Raw genomic sequence first — 22,722 nt, forward strand, 5'->3', positions numbered from 1 at the left:
GAGAGGCCTCTTCTTTCAGAGCCTTCCAAGCACCTGAGATTGTGGAAGGAAGAAGAAGAGACAGAGTGAGAAGTGGAGTCCCCGCATCCCTACAATGAGGCTCAGCCTCATTTTAGTACAGGCAGGAATGATTAAAGACACCACCTCCTTCCCCAGAGCTCCCAACCCATAGGTGTGTAACCTCTTCCAACTCATCGAGGTAGCAGGTGTAGTTCATAAACTTTGAGGTGATTATCCTTGTGTGTATGTTAGATCTTTCTTCGAATGACTAAAAGAGAAATGAATTTAGATTTTCCATGGCTTCCCCAAACACTTGAATGAATGAGTTTTCTGGAATGCCCCTTCTGTGGCCTGCCAGCTGATTATTATTTTCAGAGGACACTAATGACATCCCAGGTGTGATGTCTACAAAACCCCACATTAAGGCGGCTTGCAGCACGAACCTGCCATTCAGGTAATGACTGCCGCCTTCCGGTAAAACAAGCTGGGGCCTCGCAGGCGAGGGCTGTGCGGATTGCCTGATACCTGAGAAGTGTGTGGGGCCAGGCATAGGAGTTGACTTGGGAGAACTGGGCAAGAGGGTTATGAGGGCTTTTTGAAGTTTTTGTTGGGTGTGGGAGAAGATTTCAAGAAGGTGGAGGCGCTTTACTGTCAAGACATGCTTTCTTTCTTGCCTCTCAGCCCAAATCAATTTCCTTGTCATCACACCAGCCAAGGTGATAATTATTACGATTACTTACCATGATTATGGGTGATAGGAATTGCAGTTGGGTAAAAGGACTGTTTTGTATATTTAATTTCCTTCTCTGAAGTTCTGACTTCATGAACTTCCTTATTTTGTCTTCCTAATAGTAACCAGCTCCATAATAGACATGTGTTAGGAGCTTAAATACTCCTTGACCAGTCCTTAATTCCAATTCATATGTGAATTTCTCGAAAAGAAAGAATAACGTCAATAACAGTAATGAAAGCAGCCAGTCCAAGCTGCTTAATGTGGAATAGGATATAATTTCACAAAATTATTGTCGTTTCTCTTAAGACTTCAGCCGTTGTTCGGTTCACTGAATAAAGAAATGGGCCTTGATGAGAATTTAGAAAGAAGCGTAAGTGAGCACTCACATGTAAAGAGCAGCGTGCTTTGCAGTGCTGTGTTAGCTAGCGCAACAGATAACCCTGGATGGGCATTTTCACCTCCCGTGTGATAGTATAAGCCGAGTGGGGAATTTTCATGGCTTATACTCATGCAATGAGGCCAGGAACAGTTTGGGACAAGGTGATCTATCTCCTTAGTTTCCAGACTTCATTCTGTTTCCTGCTCTTGACCAGAACCAAGAAACGCCTTCCTTCAAGTCCTTACTTGCTCTGTGCTCTTGCAAGCTTCACTTGCTTTGAGCAAGACGGTGCTAAGGGGGTTCTAATGACGCCGCCTTCCTGCTGTATTGTTCATCCAGTTCACTCTACATTAAATCTGTGGAGACTAGCTTTTAGATAAGACTCTTAACCTAGGGGATACGCATCTCCCAGCTGGTGCATTGAACTCATCTGTGATCTTGCTGCTCAGTGCAGTCTGTGGAACGGCAGTCTCGGCATCACCTGAGTTAGAAAGGCAGAGTCTTGGGTCTCCAGCCCAGACCTACTGGAAAGCCAGAATATGCATTTTTAAGAAGCTCTTCAGATCCTATGTATGCACATTAGGTGTTAAGAAGCACCGGCATGTTTGTAAGATGGGATTAGATGTTGGCCTCAGTCTACTGCTTCCTCCAGTGTTGGAAATGATAACAGAAATCTTCACAATATGTCTTTGTGATGAGACTCTGGATAATATATTTCCAACTGATGACTCTCGAACATTTTGTGTAACTATGGCCCATCCACCATTACCATCCTTTGTTTGTCCTTTTCTTCCTTTCTTGTTCTCTAAGGGTATGGGGAGAGAGGATTTTGATAGAAACTAGGCATGAGTATAAGGTCTAACTGGACAGATTGAGGAGTGAGGTCCTCTGGCTTTGGAACTTGCCAACTCTCCCCTGGTGCTGACTGATGGAGTACCAGGCTAAGCTAATGGCAAGTTAAGAGGCTACTTCTGTGCCCAGAGCATTGAATTGAATGCTCGGTTTGGGTAACGAGAAGGTGGCTGCTAGGTTTGGGTGATAGGTCTTATTTATAAAAGCCTGTGTCTCTCAGGTGCTGAGTGTGCATTTCTGACTCCTGTGTGTATTCTGGTCCCATGCATATTATATTCAGATTTCTCATCCCTAGATTCTCACCTTAAGATAAAACCCATTAGCAAGAGTTCATCAAGACCTGTTACCTGGAACAGGACAGAGAGCCCAGAAATAGACTCACGCCTTTGTGGTCAATTAGTATTTGACAAAGGAGGCCAGGGCGTGCAAGTGGAGCACATACAGTCTTCAATAAATGGTGTTGGGAAAGCTGGACTGGTGCACAAATGACACTAAACCACCAAATTACACACACACTAGAGTAAACTCAAAATGGATAAAAGACTTAAATGTATGTCATGAACCATAAAAATCCTAGAAGGAAACATAGGCAGTAAAATATCAGATACATTGTGGAGCAATGTTTTTGCTGATATATCTCCCAGGGCAAGAGAAACAAAGGAAAAAAATAAACAAATGGGTCTTCATCAAATTAAAGAGCCTCTGCACAGCTAAAGACACTGTAGTCAAAGTGAAAAGGGAACCCCCTCTATGGGAGGACATACTTGCCAATGATGCATCTAATAAGAGTTTAATTTCCAAAATATATAAAGAACTTATGGAACTCAACACCAGCAATACAAACAATCCAATTTAAAAAAATGGGCAAAGGACCTGAATAGACACTTTTCCAAAGAGGACATACAGATGGCCCATAGACATAAAAAATGCTCAATGTCACTAATCATCAGAGAGACTCAAATTAAAACCACAGTGAGATATCACCTCACACCTGTCAGGATGGCTATCATCGATAGATAAACAAACAGCAAGTGCTGGTGAGGACGTGGAGGAAAGAGAACCCTAGTGCACTGTTGGTGGGAAGGAAGACTGCTACAGCCACTGTGGAAGACAGTATGGAGTTTCCTCAAAAAATTAAAACATGGAACTTTTGACCCAGCAATTCAACTTGTGGGAATGTATCCTAAGAATCCCAAAACACCAATTCAGAAGACTACACGCAACTCCGTGTTCACAGCAGTGTTATTTACGGTAGCCAGGATCAGAAACAGACTAAATGTCCACCAGTAGACTAGTGGGCAAAAATCTGCAGTGCATTTACACAGGGGACTACTATGCAGCAGAAAGAAAGAAGGAGCTCCTACCCTTTGCGACAGCATGGATGGACCTGGAGACTGTTATGCTAAGTGAAATAAGCCAGTCAGTGAAAGACAAAGGCCATATGATCTCATGTATATGTGGAATCTAATGAACAAAATAAATTTAGGAACAAAATAGAAACAGAGGCATGGACACATAGAACAGACTGACAGCTGTCAGAGGGGAGAGGGAAGTGGGGGACTGGATGAAAGAACGGGAAGGGATGAGCTGAAGAACATACATACGTGACCCATGGACATGGGCAACGGTAGGGGGATTGCCTGGGGGAGCGGGGCTGGGTGGAGGTGGGCAGAGGGAGACAAAATGGGGACAACTATAACAGCATCAAGAACTAAATAAGACTTATTGCCTGTGCTTAGGTTCCATGTAGCTCTTTAGCAAGCATTTTTGACTTTGTGTGACATAGGAGAAAGAGCAGGTACCTTGGGTACAAGTTCTTTATTGTATATGATCAGGGGTCAATTAATTCGCTCTCTTTGAGCCTCAGTTTCCTCAACTGTAAAATGAAGATGATAATACCTTGCGTATTGTGACCAATGTTAAATGAGGTTGGAATGCAAGTATTAGTAAAAAATATCATTAAAATTTCTTCTCGTGCATGTGTGTGTGTATGTCCCATGCATGAGTGCCACGTTGTGTATGCATACTTTAAAAATTAGCATAAATTGACTTGTAGTTTTTGTTGGGTGACTTACAGTTTTATGAGAAGGCTCCTAATGTAAATTTCAAAGAGCAGTTTCAGGGAGCAGGACGGTCTGGGCACCAGTGTGACTCACACACACGGCCCCGCGGTAAAACTCCTGAGTGTGGCTAGGTCATCCGACCACAAAGTACGTCAGAGGCACCCTCCTTTTTTTCTTTTTGCGTGACTAACTGCAAATATATTTTCAAAACTGTTTAATCCTCTTTAGAAAGATGGTGACATGTAGATGTTGTAATAGAATAAATGTGGTGGAGGATGAGTCACATGTGGGAATGACCTCCGACCTGTAGTGTGTCAGAGACACCGACGAGGTCATGGTGCACGAATAACCAGCAACACACCACTTAGGGGGGAGATATATATAAACACCCCAAACCTTCAAGTGTTTATTGACTAAAGACCATACATGAGTATAGCATTTAGCGTACACCATTGTGAAGAAATGCACCTAGAGCGAAGGGACAACATTCCAGAGTCTTAATGACTTACAAATGGGAACAGTACAACTGAGAGCTACGTGCTAATCGGGATCATCTTAATCTGTGAGGGCCTTACAGTTCCTTGCGAAGGAGAGAGCCTTGCTTATCTCCTTCATTCAGACAGATTGCCTTTCAGTGAAACTCTTGATCTGTGTGATAGCGCAGGCATAAATATTTATAGAGAAGCTGTTAATGTCCCTGGAATGAGGAACTTACAGAGTCAAGAGGAATCGAAACTCCCAGACAGGAAGAAGAATTTACCTGGGCATCCCAGCATGCTCTAGTGTTCTCCGAGTTGGAGCTGCACTGCTCGCTCCCCACTGACTAAAACCCTGGCTGGAAGTTTAGTGGGGTGCTCACAGACTAGCCTTATGTCAGCTGTTGCCACCGAGCAAGTAATAGTCTGCAATATTTTAAATATGTTTTGCTTATCCATTGCCACATGAAAAATGACCCCCAAAGCTTACTGGCTTAAACAACAACACATTCTATTTGTTCATAATTGTAGAGGTCAGATTTTTAGACTGAGATCCCTGAGGCTGGCTCATCTGCTCTGTGATATCTGGGCCCTCAGCGGGGTTGGCGTGACTGGCTGCCCCCAGCCAGAATGGCTTGACCGGCATGAAGTCTGGAGCTTCAGTTGTGGCTGTTGGCTGTGTTCCTCAGTGTTTCTTCATGTGTCTTCTCCGTGAGAGGCTGGCCTAGACCTTCAGACGTCATGGTAGTCTCCGGGTAAATGGACTTACGTCATAGCTAGCCTCCTGGAGGGAGCATTCCAAGAGGATGAGCCTCAATGTGTAAGCGTTTATCAAACCTCTGCTTGTGGCATACTTGTTGACATTCCATTGACCAAATCCAGCCACATGGCCAAGCCCAGAGCAAATGTGGGAGAGAAAACCAAAAGGCGAGTCCTGGTGGTATGGATTCGTTGGGCCCAGGGATACTCACCGCATACTCAGAAGATACTACTATTTAGTATCATTTTTTATTGTGAAAGGCTGACTAGGTATAATGTAACTATGCCACAATATTGCTAATGAACATAAAAGGCATTTTTGGAATTATGCTATTTTTATCACAAAGTAATGGTATTATGCTGTATTATTTGAAACAATCTAAACTGCTAAAAATCTCCATCTATATATAGTGTGTAAAGTAATTTATTTAAGACCATCTGTAAAGAAAAGAAAACTCTCCAACCTGTAGTACCTCTCTCTCCTTAGTGAAGCAGACATCAGGGTCTGAAAGCCCTGTTTCCAACACCCGTTCCCATGTTGAAATTCTAACCCCAAAGGTGATGGTTTAGGAGGTGAGGCCTGGGGTTGGAGCTTAGGGCATGAGGGTGCAGCCCTCATGAATGGGATGGATACTTTTACAGCAGACCCCTCCCCCCCCCCACAAAGCTCCCTAACCCTTTCCATCATGTAGGGGCCAGGAAGCATGCTTCCATCGAATGCAGCCTTGCTGGCACCTTGATCTTGGACTTCCCAGCCTCCAGAACTGTGAGAAATAAGTTTCTGATATGTATAAGCCACCCAGACTGTGGTATTCTGTTAAGGCAGACCAAATGGACCAGACAAGGTAGATGAACCTTGATAAATGGACCACCCACACAGTTTGCCTGGGACGGAGGGGTTTCCTGGGCAAACTGGGATAAGACAGTCACCTTACTTGATATGGTGAAAATTAATAAGACTTTAAGGATATTTAGCTTCTTAGATGAAAAATTATTAATATGTTATGATTTATGATTACCAAATCATATATAAATTATGATGGCAAATGGAAGGTTAGTGGTTATTTTCTGGGTCTAGTATTATAACTTAGCCTTCAGCTTGTCATATTCTTTTTGGATATTCTTTGAAAGATTTTGCTAGCAATGCTCATACTTTACCTTGAGAAAACATGTGAATTTTATGCATAATTCCTAGATTTCAAGACAGAGATATAATGCTATCTAAAATAGCAGAGTGAATTGGTGCTGGGATAGAGAAAAATTTGTTTTTAGATATGCTTTGAGACTGTAATATCTTATTGGCATGACATTCTCATAGTAAAATGAAACAGAAAAAGAACTAATGACGTGTGGTGTGGGTCCATTCTTTCCAGCCCGCCCCCCAAAGAAAACATCAAAAGTCTCCACAAAGAAAACTCATTGAAGATGTTGGGGTATTGGTTATTTCTGAGATTCTCTCAAGTAATCAAACAGTAAAGTTATAATTTTACCCCAGAGAATTAGTGTATTTCAGTTAAATCAATAACACCTTTTGCAATGATGTAAATATCCTAGGTTCCTTTTGCCTGAGTTCAGATTCTTTGGGCATTAAGAACCAGAAACATCAATTATTGCCTTAAAGGGGAGACTAATCCAGTTTTTACAGATGCTCAGTTCAGAGAATATCAAAAGCACTCCTTTCCAAAAGAGTATCAAAACTTAGAGACAAAAAATATACGGGCCATTGTCCACCTGGTAGATGACAGTGGAGCTAAGCTGCCCCATTAGCAGAGCCCAGGGAGCTGGATCCAGACCCAGCCACACAGCCTGGTGAGTGTGTGGGTTAAACGCCTTTATTGCCCTGGGCCTCAGTTTGCTTGTGGAATGGGGGAGTTTGACTAGCCTGTGCCTGTGGTCCCGTAATGCGTTACTGTCCTGTAATTCCACGTACAACGTGCTGATGGTGTGTTGGTGGATATGCAGATTTCTAGCTTCCTTTCCTGCAGCATTGCTCCTCTGCACCAGCCTTGGAACAAGGACTCACACAGGTACAGTTTGAGAAAATGACATCTTCTTCAGAGGACAGAGGTACATAGTCCTGTGCGTTACTCCCACTGCACCCCCATGCGCTACTCCGGATCCAGGTGTTTGTAAGGCAGACATTGGACAAGCCACTTCCCCTTTTTGGGTCTTAGCATCTATCTGTAACAAGAATTTCCCCCCCCCCCCAAATTCTCTTTTCTAGCTTTAACTCTTTTAGACCCCTAAGCTTTTCAATTAATTAATTAATTAATTAACAATTTTTATGTGAGATAAAATAATTTTTGGTCATCTCACCTTCTTAATGAGGCTTTGCAAGTCACCCTTTCTCTGTCCCCCCACCCCTGCCTTCCCACTGGCAGAAGTCTCGAGAAGCTCATGAGCCACATCTTGTCCCTAAATTGCATGGCTGCCAGGTGACACTTGGCTGCTGTGGGTGTGTTCGAAGCCTTAAGGTCGCCCTGGATCTTTTACGGATGATGCTCTGAGTGTCCCTCGTTAGGAGGAGACCACGAGGTCTTACCTTGCCATATGATATAAAAAAGACAGGATACAGTTGTTATGGAGGTTTATTGGCTACAAAACAGATACACAGGGATGGGGATCTGAAGATTGCAGCAGGAAAGTAAAGCTTTAAGCTCATGAACTCACACTCTGATTCAAAAAGATCAGCAGTATATTAAGATCACCATGGAATGTCTGGTGAGAGTGTCACGGAGAAAAAAAGCCACTGAGTTTGATTAACTCCAAGGATACCACCTGGGACTCACCCACTTGTGTCTGGGCAAGGACTTTTCATGGCAGAAAAAGAGTTTGTACAATAGGCAGAAGCTTTTATTAGCCTCATGCACACTTCTGGATCTCCTTCACTTGAGAATGAATGATTCTTCCATTGATGCTCTCCTGTGTGATGGCCTTGATCTTCGGAGCTGCAGACTCTGAGGAGAAGAGCAATGAAGCGGTCACTGCCAGGCTCCCCGACCGCCCAAACAGTCCCCGTGCCTCCCACATGATCACTGGGCAGTGTGGCTGTCTCTGCTGGAGTGAAAGGGGCCTCACCAAGGGAGTTGTTCCTCCCGCCCCCAGGAAATGAGGGTGTCTTGTCAGTGCCATGCTTTGGAGGTCAAGGCCTTCATCCGAGGCGTGCCCCATCCAGGGTCTCGTCACTGACCACAAGCACTCGGGAGCCCTTTCTGCTCACCGGGCCTTGTGGCTCTTGCACGACAGATTCTGTAAGCATGGAGGGCACTACATGCTGTTCTGGGCACCTCATTTTACAATCTAGCCAGAATGCCATGCAGGGGACGGCAAGGCGGCAGTCACGTTTATTATGATCACAGGGTTCAAAGACACGATTTAGTGGAGTAAGTGCTTTGTCGACACATCAACAGCCTGATTCTAAACCAGAGGGAAGAATTGAAACCATTAACAGATGCAGGGAGAACTTTGATAAAATCATCTTCAACAGTAGATTGGGCCACCTCACCAATAATGGGTCCCCCACCCCCGGGCATGGCTAAGGAGAGGCTGAAGGGCCGTCTGTGGGGTCTTGCAGAGGGGGAGCCTTCAGACCAGATGTTCTGTGGTGGTTACTTGAACTCTGATTCTCAGAATCTAATGCCTTAGGACATTGTTACCACAGACTGATTAGAATGTGCCACTCGTTCCAGGCTGGGTTCTTGGCATTTTTTCCTGTGAGATGTTAAAGATGTTAAAGGCATTCTGAGAAGTCAAGTTCCCAGATCAGAGATGTTTGGGAACACTGGGTTAAACAAAGTAGAACTATTATTGTTTCTTTCTCTTTCTTGTTCCTTTTTCTCGTTGAATAGTGCCCTTTCAACCCTTGTTTCATCTTGAACACCCCGAAATACAGCACAGCTCTTCGCCGAGAGGATGAACCCTATCTGGTCATGGGACACGCCTTTCATAACACCCAAGTAAAATCTCACGGGACACTAACGTTCAACAGAATGTAGTTGGGAAATTATGTGAAACTATTTCCTTGTATTTTCCGAGGAGCTTAGTAAACAGATCCCATTATTTGACAAAGATATAGTAATATTAATGATTATTTTTTATCTACTTTACTGCTTGCAAAGAGCTTTCATATACATTGTTGAGGGCAATATTCAGAGCTCACTTAGTTCTGTTTTATCTGATTTGTTAATTTAATTAAGAATTCCTTGCCATTTGAGAGTAAAAGGAAAACTGAACACAGGACATTTGGGAGAACACGAAAGATTAGGGATGCTACAGAGTGGGTAGACATGCTGATTTGTTTTTAACAAGTAGATTCAAACAATGAAAAAACTTTTTACCTTTCACACTCGGCTTAGAGTCCTCCGTTGTCCTATAAAAGTGATAAAGATTAACACTCACTTTAGTGTTAGCAATAATCATAGAAACTTCTTGCGCTGAACTAGCATCCTTTGCCTGCTTGTCACACTGTACCTCTTTAATGAGGATGGCTGTCTGAATTAATCTCAAGGCCATGAGCCCATGAGAGAACCCTCCTGGACCCAGAAGGCAGTGAGTACTGCCTGCTGCTAACCTCGGGGTCAGTCTTATGGGCCCCTTGCATCCTTTTAGCCACTTGCAGGCTTTGCCTTCCCTCATCAGGGTCCTCTCCAGGGTCTGGGTCTGAACCTGGGGCTTCTTGATGACTTTACATATTTTTAAAAAACTTACAACCCTTTCTCTTAGTCATAGAATGAATGTGCCCTTTTTGTGGACAGGTATTGTTATTTCCCGAGGTAGTCAGAAATAACGTTGAAAATCAGGATACCTCAATCTCTCATGAATTGCTTCTTGCTTTCGGGCTAAAATACTCCCCCAACCTTCTTCTTCTTCTTCCTTTTTTTTTTTTTTTTAACCCGACTTGTGTGCATTCCCACTGGGAAACACTAGAGCCAGACCTTCTTGGTTGTTTCTTTCCAGAGATTTTAATATATTCATTTCAACTGTTGACCTCAAATCTCAGTGTCCTGGGAGTAATCCCTGATTAATTCGCACTTGCTGCTTAACAAAATACAACCCGATCTAAGTATCTTCAGGAGAAATTCAATGTGACCCTTTTTGCTCTAGAGTGAGGACCGCAGGCAGAACCATAAGGTAGGTGAACGTACACACGAGAGCTGGATGCCCTTTGCATCCTCCACTGCCAGCCTTGCCTTACCCTTGGCTCTCCCCATCAAGGAGCTGGCGGTAGGTGGCGATTTCCTTCTCCAGGTGGGTTTTGATGCCCAGAAGGACCTTGTGTTCACTGTTCTGCTGCTCCAGGTCGTGGTGCAGCTGTATCAGTTCCTCCTCATAGTGGGAGATGATCCGTTGCATGTCCCGGAGCTGGCAGGAGTACCGAGACTGGGTCTCTGATAACATGTTTTCTAGAGCAGATTTCTGAAAGAGGAAATGATGTTTCTAACAGTAATTGACTGATGGCCTCATCGATTCAATAATGTGTGCTCGCTGAGTAGCTAGAATACCCCGATCCTCTGCTAGGTGTCTTGGTGGCCGCTGGGGACACAAAGATGAGAAGCAGCCTGGCTCATAGGTTTGGGATTTGGGTCATCAGGAGTTGGGCAGAGTCTGAACCTTTGAAGCCCACTTTCTTGGCATGAAACCTCTCTGTCAGGGTTCGCTCGGCACCTCCACTGCATGCTTGCAGCGTTTATTGTTTGTGCTGCTCACTTGGGACTGGGCGTGTGCTGCCTGCCCTGATCTGCTCTTGCCTCCTTAGGCTGGCATCTGTCTCTGGCCAGGTTGAAAGCTCCTGGCAGGAAACGGCAACTGGGACTGCTGTCCCTTTGCATCTTCAGAGAATGGTCTCAAGTAGGGATGCCGGATCAAACAGATGGCACCTATTAAATTTGCATTTCAGATGCACGAGTAGATTTTAGTACAAGTGTGTCCTAAATATTGCCTCAATATCTCATTGGGACATATTTTGTTATATATATGTCCCCCTGTTATATCTGAAGTTCAAATTTTACTGGGTGTCCTGTGTTTTAATTCAGTAAATCTGGCAACCCTAGTTGCAAACAGTGCTTTTTGATTATGACAGTGGTGACACATTGTCGTTATTGAGGGAATTGTAAAAGCTGCAAAATGAAGGTGCCGGGCCAGCATGCAGAGAACTGAGTTGAAGTCCCGGTCGTGTTTGGACTTACCGCCCGCTGCTCAGGGGCACGCAACTTTAACCTAAAGAGGGACTCCAGTAGTCCCGGGCACCCTCGCTTATCATGGCTGCTAACACTCAGGGGCCCTCAGTGCTCCTGGCCGTGAAACCAAATGTCCCTGGTCTGGAAACTGTCCTGTTCTCCCAGAGGAGGATTCTTCTCTGTCCTCAAACCTCCCTCTTCCCTGTCCTTTCTTTCAGCCCATGCCCTTGCTCTCTGTGTCACCAAGGAAATGAAAGCCATGAGGAGAAAATGCCCACAGACTCCCACCATTGCACCTGGACCTGTAGCCGGGCACCCGGTTCCCTCCTGTTGTTACGCACAAGCTGTCTGTGCTCCGGTCATTTGGGCAGTTGCCTGCCTTCCCGCATCATCCATGTTTTCCTCTCGGCTAAGTCATTCCCACCAGCTTTCAAATAGAATAATTTCTCCCACCTTAACAGTTTTCTCACTTGGATCCATATCTACCTTTAGCTATCATGCAATTTCCCTGCTCTCCTTCACCTGCACCTACAATAAAGCCCCTTAAAGAGTTGTCTGTACCTGTGGTTTCAAATTCCTCTTGACCTCCCTCCAAGGGTCAAGGCTACATAGCCTGGCTCCATTGTTACCCCATGGCCTCCTCTCCCTTTCCCTCTCCCTCTTCCCCTTCCTGCCCCTCCTCTCCCCTCCTCTCTTCTTCCCTTTGTTCACTCATTGTTCCGCCTTGTTGGCTTCCTTGCTGTTCCTCCAGCCCATCAGACAGCCTGCTGCCTCGCAGCTTTTGCGTTAGCTGTTCCTCCACCAGCCCGCAGCACATCATGCCCCTCCTTACCACCTTTAGGCTTTTGCTCAACTGTCACCTCAACAGTAAAACCCTTCCTGACCACCTGGTTTACAGTGGCAGCTCTTCACCCTTGTGCCTCTCACCTCTCTCCTGCGCATTATTTGTTGGCAGCACTCTCTCCATCTTACATATTACATATTTTGTGCCTTTATAGTCTATTATCCTGCTAGGGTATAAAATCTTTTATCATCAAATACTCAGTGCATAGAATAGTGTCATGTAGTAGACAGCATGAAAATGGTATAAATGCCTTGCTGACTTGCACAGTTGTGAAATACTGTTATATTAAAATGTTTTGAAAGCTGTAAACTACTCTAATTATGTCTGTGTGCACTGTTATCACCTTGAGAGTGCAGATTTTAAATGTCTGTTCATCATCACTGATTCCTAAAACATAACAGCCATATACCATGTGCACCTGCAACAGAATGAACTAGTAGTTTCTTCCCAAGACCAAGGGCAGAGGCACTCAGGAATGATATTGATGAATGATTAGAAGATTCAGATAGATTTTCCTCAGTGAATTTTGAGTGCTTACGACATGGATGCACAACATTTTACTAAAAACCGTGAAGATCGTAGCAGTGACTGAGACACAAGAACTCACAAGGTTGCTGGGTAATAAGACGTACACAGTGACTAGAGCAGTACTTTCGTTGTCAGCTGGCCCCAGAACTTCCTTGTATTAGGTTTTGAGAGGGGCAGTCTGGTTGTAAGTGGAGAGAGCTCTGGTAGAGATTATGGGAGTCTAAAGCTGCCCTGCCCCCAAAAGATCACCTGGGTTCACCACTGACTTAGCTGTGTGACCTCGGCCAGTTCACTTACTATTCGGAGCTTGGTTTCCTCATCTCTAAAGTGGGGACACTAGACCAACTGGGAAAGGTTAATGTGAGGACTGATGACATTTAATATAGTGAGCTCCCGAGCACACCACCTGACGCAATGTGGACATTCAACCAATGATAACTCTTACTTCTGTTCTCATCATGAATATTTTGGAAGGTAAGGGGGAAGTGAAAGATGTCTCAGAGTTGGGGAGTTGGGCCCGAGGGAGAGGACAAGGAAGGCTTTGTGGGGGAGGTGGTGCCCAACTCTGGATTTTCAGCTCAGACTCACCCTGTTATGCTGGGCCTGCAAGTCGATCTCCAGGGCCTGGAAAGTGCGCTTCAGCTCATGGATGTTACTTTGGTTGCTCTGCACAGCAGTTGGACTGGTGGTCTCCTGGGCCAGGGCTGCTGACTGTGAGACCAAGCAAAGAGCAGAGGCATTGGCATTGGACCCCATGGAGATGGAACCTTTGGGAAGTTTGGGCACCTTCCTTTTACCTGCTCTTTATACCAAGCATCCAGTTCTTGATGCTTCTTCTTCATCATAAGCTCATATTCCTGCCTCATATCTTCCAGGATCTTAACCAGATCTTCCCCTGGGGTTTTATCCACCTTCACATTGACCTTGAAGTCATTTGGCACATGCTGTTCCTCCATTTCCTGTTTAATAACAGAGAAAGAGAATGAACTGGCTGTGATGGTCAGAAGGAAGTGTGTTGATTGGCAGCAGTTAATGGATGTTTTAAAATCTCATCTCCTGTGGTTGCTACTGTCTCACTGCTTTGGTTTGGCTCCTCAGTTATTCATTATTGATAACAAAACATACAAATTTTTTCCTCTTATACTTTTAATATAAAATAAAGAATAGGACCAGACAGGTAATGGAGTGGCCTCTATGATTGCTGACTTCATCCTTGGTTGAAAAGGTTTTAGCATGAATTGTGCTTACACAGTGTGTAAAGCACTCATTAGCAAATATTCACGGGTGAAGTGATGGCACAGTGAAGAAGTCGGACATTTCAGGGCACAGGCTAAAGCTCTTGGGAAGCAGTTCAGTAATCCAAAGCCTAAAGGCGTAGAGGCTTTTAAAATCTCATCAGTGCATTAGGGTTCTATAGGGCTGACCCCCACTGGATATCAGGAAAACCAAGAAACCACAGGAAAGGTTTAACTAACAGTCATGGTCTAAGTAGCTTTGATGTTCATAATCAATTCCGTTTTCCTAAAATAGGGATTGTTTTTCTATCATTTTATCAAAGTCTTAGGGCTTTTGATGGATGCTAACTTCTCAAAAGTTGGTTAAATGTTTCTGGAAATTAGGATTCGTGACTTTTGCCACTAGTCATACATAGCTTGGTTAGTAGTAGATTCTCTTTATTCTCTTGCCCCTCAGTTTGCTGCACATTGGGTCAACGAAGGAAGTTCAGCCTCACACCCTTATTCCTACAGTATCATATTAACAAACAAATCTTGGTAAACATTGCATGCTAAAATTGTTGACCCAGCTCTTGTTAATTGTGGTTATATCCTGGCTGTTGTATTTGATATTTGAGTAGATTAGGTTGGAGTTGGAAAAATTAGATGTTTGTATGGTTTCTTATGATTATGTAGGTTGAAGGACAATAGAACCGGCATAGAGATGGTCGTTTTTTCTGTAGCTATTGAATCCCCTAAAGCGTGCACACTAGGAGCCGTGTTGAAGATTCCGGGGGAGTCCCACCTGCTCATGGCGCTTCTTCATGAGGATGAGCTCTTTTCTCATCCCCTCGACTTCCTGTTCCAGGTCTGTTGTGACGATGGTCAGATCATCCAAGGTCTTTCGGAGAGCCTCGACTTCGATTTCCAAGTCTTTCTTGAAGGAGTGTTCGTTTTCATACCTTTGGTTGGGAGGAAGGGAAGAGGACACTTATTGGAAGGCTGTGATCTTTGTACAGATTCCCCTTTGCTTAGAGGTGACTTTGTAGGATTAATGGCAACAAATTAATACGTGCTGTTTATCCTTTGTATGTGTCCTTCATGCATGTTTTTCTGTGACGGTGACTCAGTACTCCTTTTAAAAAAATAATAAACAGCCATGTGCCCATCACCTAAATTTAGCAACCATTAACATTTTACCCTATGTGCTTCATCTATATTCCAATCTGTATTTTAAAGTAAATTGTAGACATGACATTTCACCCCTAAGTACTTCAGAATGCATCTGTTAAAAAAAAAAGACATTTTTCTTAACAGATGTGTAATTAGTGAAATAAGCGTAATGATGTTACTGCACCTAAAACATTAAAAGCAACTTTTTAATACCATCTAATTCTTGGTTTGTATTCAAATTTTCTTACAGCAGAAAGTGTGTTTTACTCTCTGATTTGTTTAAACTAGGGTCCAATCAAATATTTATTCCTGTTATGCCTTTTCAGTATATTTTGTACGATTTTTACATGTGGTTAATGGTAAGATAAGTTTCCCTTCTGCAAAACAAAAATGAAAATAAGAACAACCCAGAAAACAAAACAAAACAAAAGCAAAATACCCCCATCCTCCCTGCCCCCCGCCCCACCATGAGGACGGAACTCACTTGAGGCTGAAGTCGTCCACTGCCATCCTGGCGTTGTCGATGAGAAGGATGATCCGCGCGTTGCTCAGCTTCCCGTCCACTATCTGTAAAACACGCACCCAGAGCCCTGCGGCGGGACGCACTGCACCGGAAAGCTGCATTTCTGCCCGCTAGTCTCCTGGGTGTCTGATTTGTTAGCACAGATGGCTTGTTTTTCTGTCATTGGGACAATCGACAATAGATATGTATGAAACGCTTACTAGGGACAAAGCATGAGAATGAGTTTATAGTAAGGACATGGTCTGCACTGTCTTTTTTGCATGGAATTTCGACAGGCTGGGACAGATGCAAGGGCTGAAAGGGTGGTACAGGGAGGGGAAGTTGTGTCCTTGTTCGAAACGCCTTCCAGCGGTCTAGCCCTGTGAATATGTCTTACTGTTGTTATGCTTAAGCTCGTCCACATGGAAGATGGCAAAAGTGGTTTGAGGTCTGATCCTTTTCTTATTGTGACCATTAGTTTGGCTCCTCTACAGGAAAATAATTATTTTAGATGAACATAATTCTTCATGGTGATCGCATTCATGTTTCTGGTCTGTGACACCGAGCCAACATATCACTTGCTACGAAGTATCACTGACATTTGTGAAACTAATTTTAAGTGTATTTTGTAATACATTTAAGCTAACTAAAAATATATTTTACAGTATGATGGTCATCACATACCATAATTATTTTTTATCCAAAGTAACTATAGTCAATATGAAACTTGTAGGTATGTGTTTGTCAATTTTTCCGTGATGAGAACGCCCCAAGTGTAGCTCTGAAAATATTAAATGAAATAATTCTTTACCACCTAATGAAGCAGCTTAGTAAACTTTGTGTTAAAGCCTCCTGTCAAAGACTTTCACTGGATGTTTATAGGCTTTTTTACTTTAAAAAGAAAAATATTGTTCAAAGTGTCTACCTGAGTAATTGTATATACATATGGGATTTGTAAATACTTCTAGGTAGTTGTAATCAGGGAAAAAGAGCACGTTTGATGTATATCGCTGTCTCCAGGAAAGTTGGTGGAAGATGTCTCAATGTCCAAGGTATAACACTACTTTTGTACCAAATATTGTGCTGAAGTAGGAACTGGGACATTCTTCTTTTACTTCCTGTTATTGACCTTGGGCATGAACTTGGGCCAGTCTCTCCACTCCCTAGGCTTCAATTCCATCATCTGTTAAATTAGGAGTTTGTACTAGAAACAGGTAACCTCAGAGGTCATAGCTCTAAACTTCTGTAATTTATTTGGAGCTGGAGAATCCTGTGACATTCCATTGTTTTGATACAAATAATTCTTTTATTTAGAAAGAATTTTCTTAGGACAAAGTTATACTTGAATACAAAGACACCTTTTAAAAATCTGGTCCTATTCAAAGCTTCACTGATTATGTGGAATTTGGTATCATGAATGCACAATAGCAGGATTCAGAGGTGGTGGTAACAGTGGGCCTGGAACTCAAAGAGCAGGGCCTGGGATCCTGCTCCAGCGTCCCCTAGCTGAGTGAGCCGGCCAAGTGTCAGTTTCGCCATTCATAAAATGGCAATGACAGTACTTACAGTAGCCACTTCTCAGAGATTTATGAGAAGTAGATTAGAAGAGATAAAGTCATGTAAAATCCTTAGCATTTTCTGGGCATGCTATAGACACTCTGAAAAATTAGTTGAAACCCAATTAGTTCAGAATTTTCTTCTTTAAAATCGAGCACTTTGGTAACGAGAGACAATGTCTGCATTGGATAAATCCCAGATTTATATGTGGAGATGCATCCTCAAACTCTGTGTGGCAGGAGATAGCCAGGCTGGCTGTCCCTGTACAACTCCTTTCTTCCCTCGGTGGATTCCAAATGGTGCTAGGGCTTCTTCCTTTGCTCTAAAAGAGATTCAGTAACTATTTCCTCTCTTCCCTCTATGGTGCTTCTTAGGCACTGTCTTACCAAATGCTTTTCCCTCTTTGCATTGTCTAAACTCATGGGTGATAAAAAAGTAGCTTCATTCAAAAAGGCCTAGGGACCCCTAGGGCTAGCCTTAGTTGAGCACTGAATTGCTGGTTGCCATCTAGAGAAACCATTCCCTATACACTCTGTAGAATAAAAAGTACCCTATTTAATGAGTTAAATCGATCATTTAGCCATTGCAAAGCCCACATCATGACCCTGACTCCCCCAGCCAGCATTCTCATAGTACATGAGTGATGAGTTCTGAAAGGTACTTGATACAGAGCTCATTTAAAAACTGAAACTATTTCCCATTGTTTGGGTTACTGATCCAGTATTGTGACACAGCTGCAATTTCTGAGATGGACTGAGAAATAATGTATGAGGCATCGTTTCTGCATTGTGTGTTACAGTTAGTCACCTGGATTCTCCCCGAGGCCCTGACTTAATTCTTTAGAAGACTCTAGTTGGTGTGTTAGTGCAGCATCATTGCTCCAGGGAGAGGAAAGTAGGATATTTTATCATAATCCAAAATGCCAAATAGAGTTCTACTGTGAGCCATTCCAATACCTCTTTATGTCCAACTCTGCGTTTCAAAAGGAATGGGTTCATTTTTGAACTCAATTACTTATAGACCCTTTGAATAGTATGTAATATCCCTAAGGTGGGGGCAGGAGAGTGCTGTATCTACTGAGAACATTTCATCAGGGCCCGGGAAGGGGTCAGCCCCCGGTAGTTGTAGGACCTCATTGGGCCTCTGGTTTCTCACCTGCAAACAGGGGAGATTGCGATGGACAGACAACCTGAACTTCAAAGAGTTGTTTTCTTCAAACATAGAGAAAATGTAACAACTGAAGTAAGAAATGCAGAAAGAGTGGAAACCGAAGCTGAAGAAGCTTCCGCTTCCTGTTTGATGTCAGAACCCAGAATCCAGGGCCACCTAAAGGACGAGCAAGCTGCTCCCTCCTCACCATGGGCCCCGTTCACGCCTCTCAATTCTGCTGTAATGAATTTAGGCAACCCCTTGGTTTCGGTCTACCCATCCGTATGCTGGGGATACAAATACCTGCTTCACAGAATGAAACGATGTGTATGAAGTGTGTGTTGCCTAATTAACAATGCAAATGCAATGCATTATCTTTATTAATGAACAGTGTCATGGTTGCATGAGGTGGGCAGGCTAGTCAGCACCACACTGTATGGAAACTGAGGCCATTGGAAACAGGATTGGGCTAGAGTCCCACCTCTGGCTCTTGTTTTTCTTTTTTTTTTTCTCCTCACCTGAGGATATTTTATTATTGATTTTCCCTTTATAGAGAGAGAGGAAGGGTGGTGAGAGAGAGAATCACTGATGTGAGAGAGAAACATCGATTGGTTGCTTCCTCTATGCGCCCTGACTAGGGATCTAACCCACAACCCAGGCATGTGCCCTGACTGGGAATCGAACCTGCAACCTTTTGGTGTATGGGATGATGCTCCAACCAACTGAGCCACCTGGCCAGGGCTAGAGCCTTTGGATTGCTACTTCACTCTCTGAGCTTCAGTTTTTTCCCCAGGGCTGCTGTGAGAATTAAGTCAGATGCTACAGAACGTTTCCATCACTGCAGAAAACTCTGGGGTGGCACCGATAAGTGTATTAAATACCCAACACAATGCCTGACGTACAGGAAGTGCTCACTAAGTGTCTCCTTCAGCTCTGCTATCAGCTAATGAATGATTCAACCAGACCTAATCTCACATTTCTTTTGGGAGTTATATTCTCAGCTGTCCATTTGCAAAAGCCTTCTATTCCCTCTGTTCTAAAACCAAGGCAACTTTATTAATGAAAAGAAAATACGATGAGGTTTGTTGAGTCACCTTGTTTTTTCTGTAAAGACAACCATGCACTATGTAGTTAAGGTAATTATAGTCAGTTATTACGTTGATTATTCAATAATTAGTGTTTATTATGTGGACGGATTTATGTTATCTTGATTGGTCCTTCCTATATTCATGCAAGGCTGGCTGAGTGTTGAGAAATAATATTGTATAAATATCGGAAACCTGTGATTCCCTTTTTAGATTAGGTTAAATCGTGATCTTGCAGGAAATTTTCTGGGACTGCTTTCCAAAGGGGGAAGGTACGTAGCTTTGAAAGCTAACCGATGAGGGGACTGGATTCCCTCTACTCGCAGCCAATGTTATGAACTGTCCCAGAAAGTATAAGCTTAACTTTTAACATATGTGGTTGGAAAGTTATTTATTTTTTGAAGAAGTCTCCATAACACATCCTAACTCTAAGATTCCAAAAATTATGCTCATCTTGTTATTATTTTTTCCTAGCAACATGCCACTTTCAGAACTGTTAGCATCTAGAAACTCAGAACTTCTAGCAGACCTCACAAAGGAGTGTTCTGGATGTCACAATGGTGGATCTACTCGTGGAGGGACAGCTCTGAGATGTGATCTCCAGAATAGTATAGCTCAGCTTTTCTTTGCCGGGTCCTCACACTGTGGCCAGTTCTTTGGGGTGGAGCCGAACTGAGGTGGTGAGAAAGCAGACGCCCTCTTGTACCTTATGCCCCGAACGGGAGGAATGGACCCCAGCCTTTATCGTTACTTTTCTATTGCCAGATCTTAAGTGACCCTGGGCAGCAGATGGTTGCCTTAGAATTTTTCCACATAATTTATGTACAGATGATTAAAGAAATAAAACAGACATTCCTAAGTCCAAATTTAAGGTGTAATAAGAAAATATCCTCCATTGCTTTTGTTCACAGTTACTTTGAGCTCTTTTGCCATTTTTCTGGCAATTGCCTTTTATACTGATTTCTCCTTGCCTGGTTCCGTGGAAATGCACCCCCCTTCGCGTTCCAGGGTCACCCAGAATCTTACCTGCTCTTGCAGGCTGCTGATGTTTTCCTCATGTTGGGAATAATCTTGCTTCTGGCCGGGATCTCTCTGTTGATGCCATTTCAGGATGCGACTTTCCAGCTTCTCGTTGGCCTCCTCCAGGGCGCGTACCTTGTCCAGATAGGAGGCCAGGCGGTCGTTGAGGTTCTGCATCATTACCTTCCCATTTCCGCCTAGGAGGGAACTGCCTCTTTCCGACCCCCAAGACCCTCCAGGGGGCAGGCAGCTTGGCGAGGCGAAGGAAAGGGAGGTGCGGACCCCCCCGGCACCCCCATGGACACTGGGAGCCCGGGGGAAGCCCCCTGGCCAGCTCCAGCCACCTCCTGTGCCATGGAGGGAGCCTGAGGGGATGTGGCTGAAGCGGTGGCTGGAGTTCATGGTCCCATCTGTGTGTGGGGCGGGGCTGGGCTCTGCTCTGCTCCCTGGCACCACAGGACTGAGCTGCCCCAGACTGCCCTGAATGGTTTTATGCCCTTTGCTGTGGGAGTTCCCTTCTCTGACAACTGTACCAACAAGATCGTATCATTGTGCAACATGTGTTTCCTCTTGGTCAATCCTGAGGCGCCCCAGGCCTTCACACACACTGTTGTTGTTTGGAGCCGCATTGATATACCAGTTTGTTTCTCCCTTCCAGTTGTAACCCGGAGGTGTGGCCCGGACATTAGGTGGGTATTAGTCTCAGGTGTCTTTTTAATCTTCTGTGGAGCTTTTCCATTGTCTGTTTATTTGAAAAGGGCAGATTAAAGTCCACAAAAGCTTATTTGGTGTAGGACAGATTTGCCTTTATAAAGGAGACATTAAATACACAGACACACATTCCCTTCCCCTCCACATAAATCCCTGCTCTAAAGTGAGGGTGGGAGAGACTCCCAAGGGAAGAGCCAGAGCAGAACAGAATCTCAGGCCCCAGAATAAAAACGCTCGTGCTGAGGAAATGGAGAACACGTCGCGTATCTGATGCCTTTGAGGCAGCCACTATTTGATGGAAAGTAATTTCAAAGGAATCATTCTTAAGAGCAAACCCTCAATTATAATTAATTAATAAATGACCGAGCCTTCCGCTTTCATCCCCAGCACACCTCAAAACCAAACAACCCTGATCTGCACTCAGGACTTCCCTTGGCTCCTGGGAAGACAGCCTTTGTCACCAGCCAGCAGCCCTGTCCTGGCTGAAAGGCCAGGTCCTGTGACCCGCGGAGGGGATGGAGGAAAACAGGAAGTGTGCCATGGGCTGTCTAGCACACTTGATGAATCTTACGCTTGTCTGCCAAGGTAAAGGTTAGGAATGAATAAAGAAGTCTGGGGGTGGGGAGCCATGTGCTGGTTTTTGGCAATTAGATTTAAAGGGGATTTAGTAATAAAATGGCAGCAGCATAAGGGACTTCCATTCCCTGGTTCAAGCCACTAATGTCACAGAAAAACTGAGGTCTTTGGGGACAGCGGGGGATTCTTTCTGGTCATGGTGCTGTTATCACTGAGTTGAATCTTAACAGAATCCCTTGCGGCACTTCTCTTTGACAAAGGTGATAATGGGACCTCCCAGTTTGCAGAGCCCTTTGATAGGTTATTTACTCAGTTCGCACACGGGCAGGAGCATTGCCCCCATTTTACAGAGAAAGAAGAGGCGGGTGAGTCAGATCTGATTGGCGCGTGCAATGTGATTCAATATGCGATTTTGGAGGTCTGACGGCCGGCCTGTAGCCTGTGCTGTTTCCACTGCTTGGAAAATCACCACCTGTGCCTCGCATGCCTGCGTCCCTGCCTTCAAGATGTAGCTCAAAGGTGACTTCCTTCAGCAATCGTTTCCTGAATTTTCCTGCATGAGTTGGGTGTCTCTTCTATGAGGAAAGCACCAGATCTGGATCCCAAGATCCTCCAGAGGGGCAGGATGCCTGGTATCCCCACTCCACCAAGGAAGCTGGGAGCTCCTAGCGGGACCCCACCACCCCTGGATATGAATCCATTCTTGCTCTTTCACTCACCACATTAAAAGAAGTTATAAGAGCTCATTTGAGCCAAGCTGACGACAGGTGCTAGGGAGCAAGACCGCAAATGCTCCTCACTGACGGCGTTGTGCTGTGCTTGGTGCAGTCCTGTGGGACTGCGGACTTCTTGAGAGCAGGGGTGATGTCTCCCATCTTCCCAGCACCAAAGTCTGGCTTCTTATAAGCCTTTCACAAGTGTGTGT

The 22,722-nt window shown here is 44.2% G+C and overlaps 1 protein-coding gene and 1 long non-coding RNA gene across 2 annotated transcripts in view; one reads left to right on the plus strand and one right to left on the minus strand.

Moving 5' to 3' along the window:
* The window catches only part of LOC128779282 (uncharacterized), a 217,114-nt gene that overhangs the window by 70,377 nt on the left and 124,015 nt on the right, over nt 1–22,722 (plus strand). The window lies entirely within an intron of this gene.
* On the minus strand, nt 7,833–20,993 carry KRT23 (keratin 23). Its single transcript, XM_024573173.4, has 8 exons — nt 20,517–20,993; nt 15,682–15,764; nt 14,830–14,986; nt 13,608–13,769; nt 13,399–13,521; nt 10,457–10,677; nt 9,600–9,631; nt 7,833–8,219 (listed from the first exon to the last, which is right to left on the minus strand). The coding sequence occupies exons 1-8, from the start codon at nt 20,910–20,912 to the stop codon at nt 8,125–8,127; spliced, it is 1,269 nt and encodes a 422-aa protein (XP_024428941.2). The 5' UTR covers nt 20,913–20,993; the 3' UTR covers nt 7,833–8,124.

This window comes from Desmodus rotundus, chromosome 9 (assembly GCF_022682495.2).
Source record: "Desmodus rotundus isolate HL8 chromosome 9, HLdesRot8A.1, whole genome shotgun sequence".
Taxonomy (NCBI): Eukaryota; Metazoa; Chordata; class Mammalia; order Chiroptera; family Phyllostomidae; genus Desmodus; species Desmodus rotundus.

Excerpts from the sequence above, each read along its gene's own strand:
- KRT23 (XM_024573173.4), bottom strand. The coding sequence starts at position 20,912 with ATGAACTCCAGCCACCGCTTCAGCCACATCCCCTCAGGCTCCCTCCAT. Across the intron at positions 13,522-13,607 it reads ATGCTTGGTATAAAGAGCAG|TCAGCAGCCCTGGCCCAGGA; the intron begins GTAAAAGGAAGG and ends TTGGTCTCACAG. Across the intron at positions 8,220-9,599 it reads CTCTAAGCCGAGTGTGAAAG|AGTCTGCAGCTCCGAAGATC; the intron begins GTAAAAAGTTTT and ends TCTTCTCCTCAG.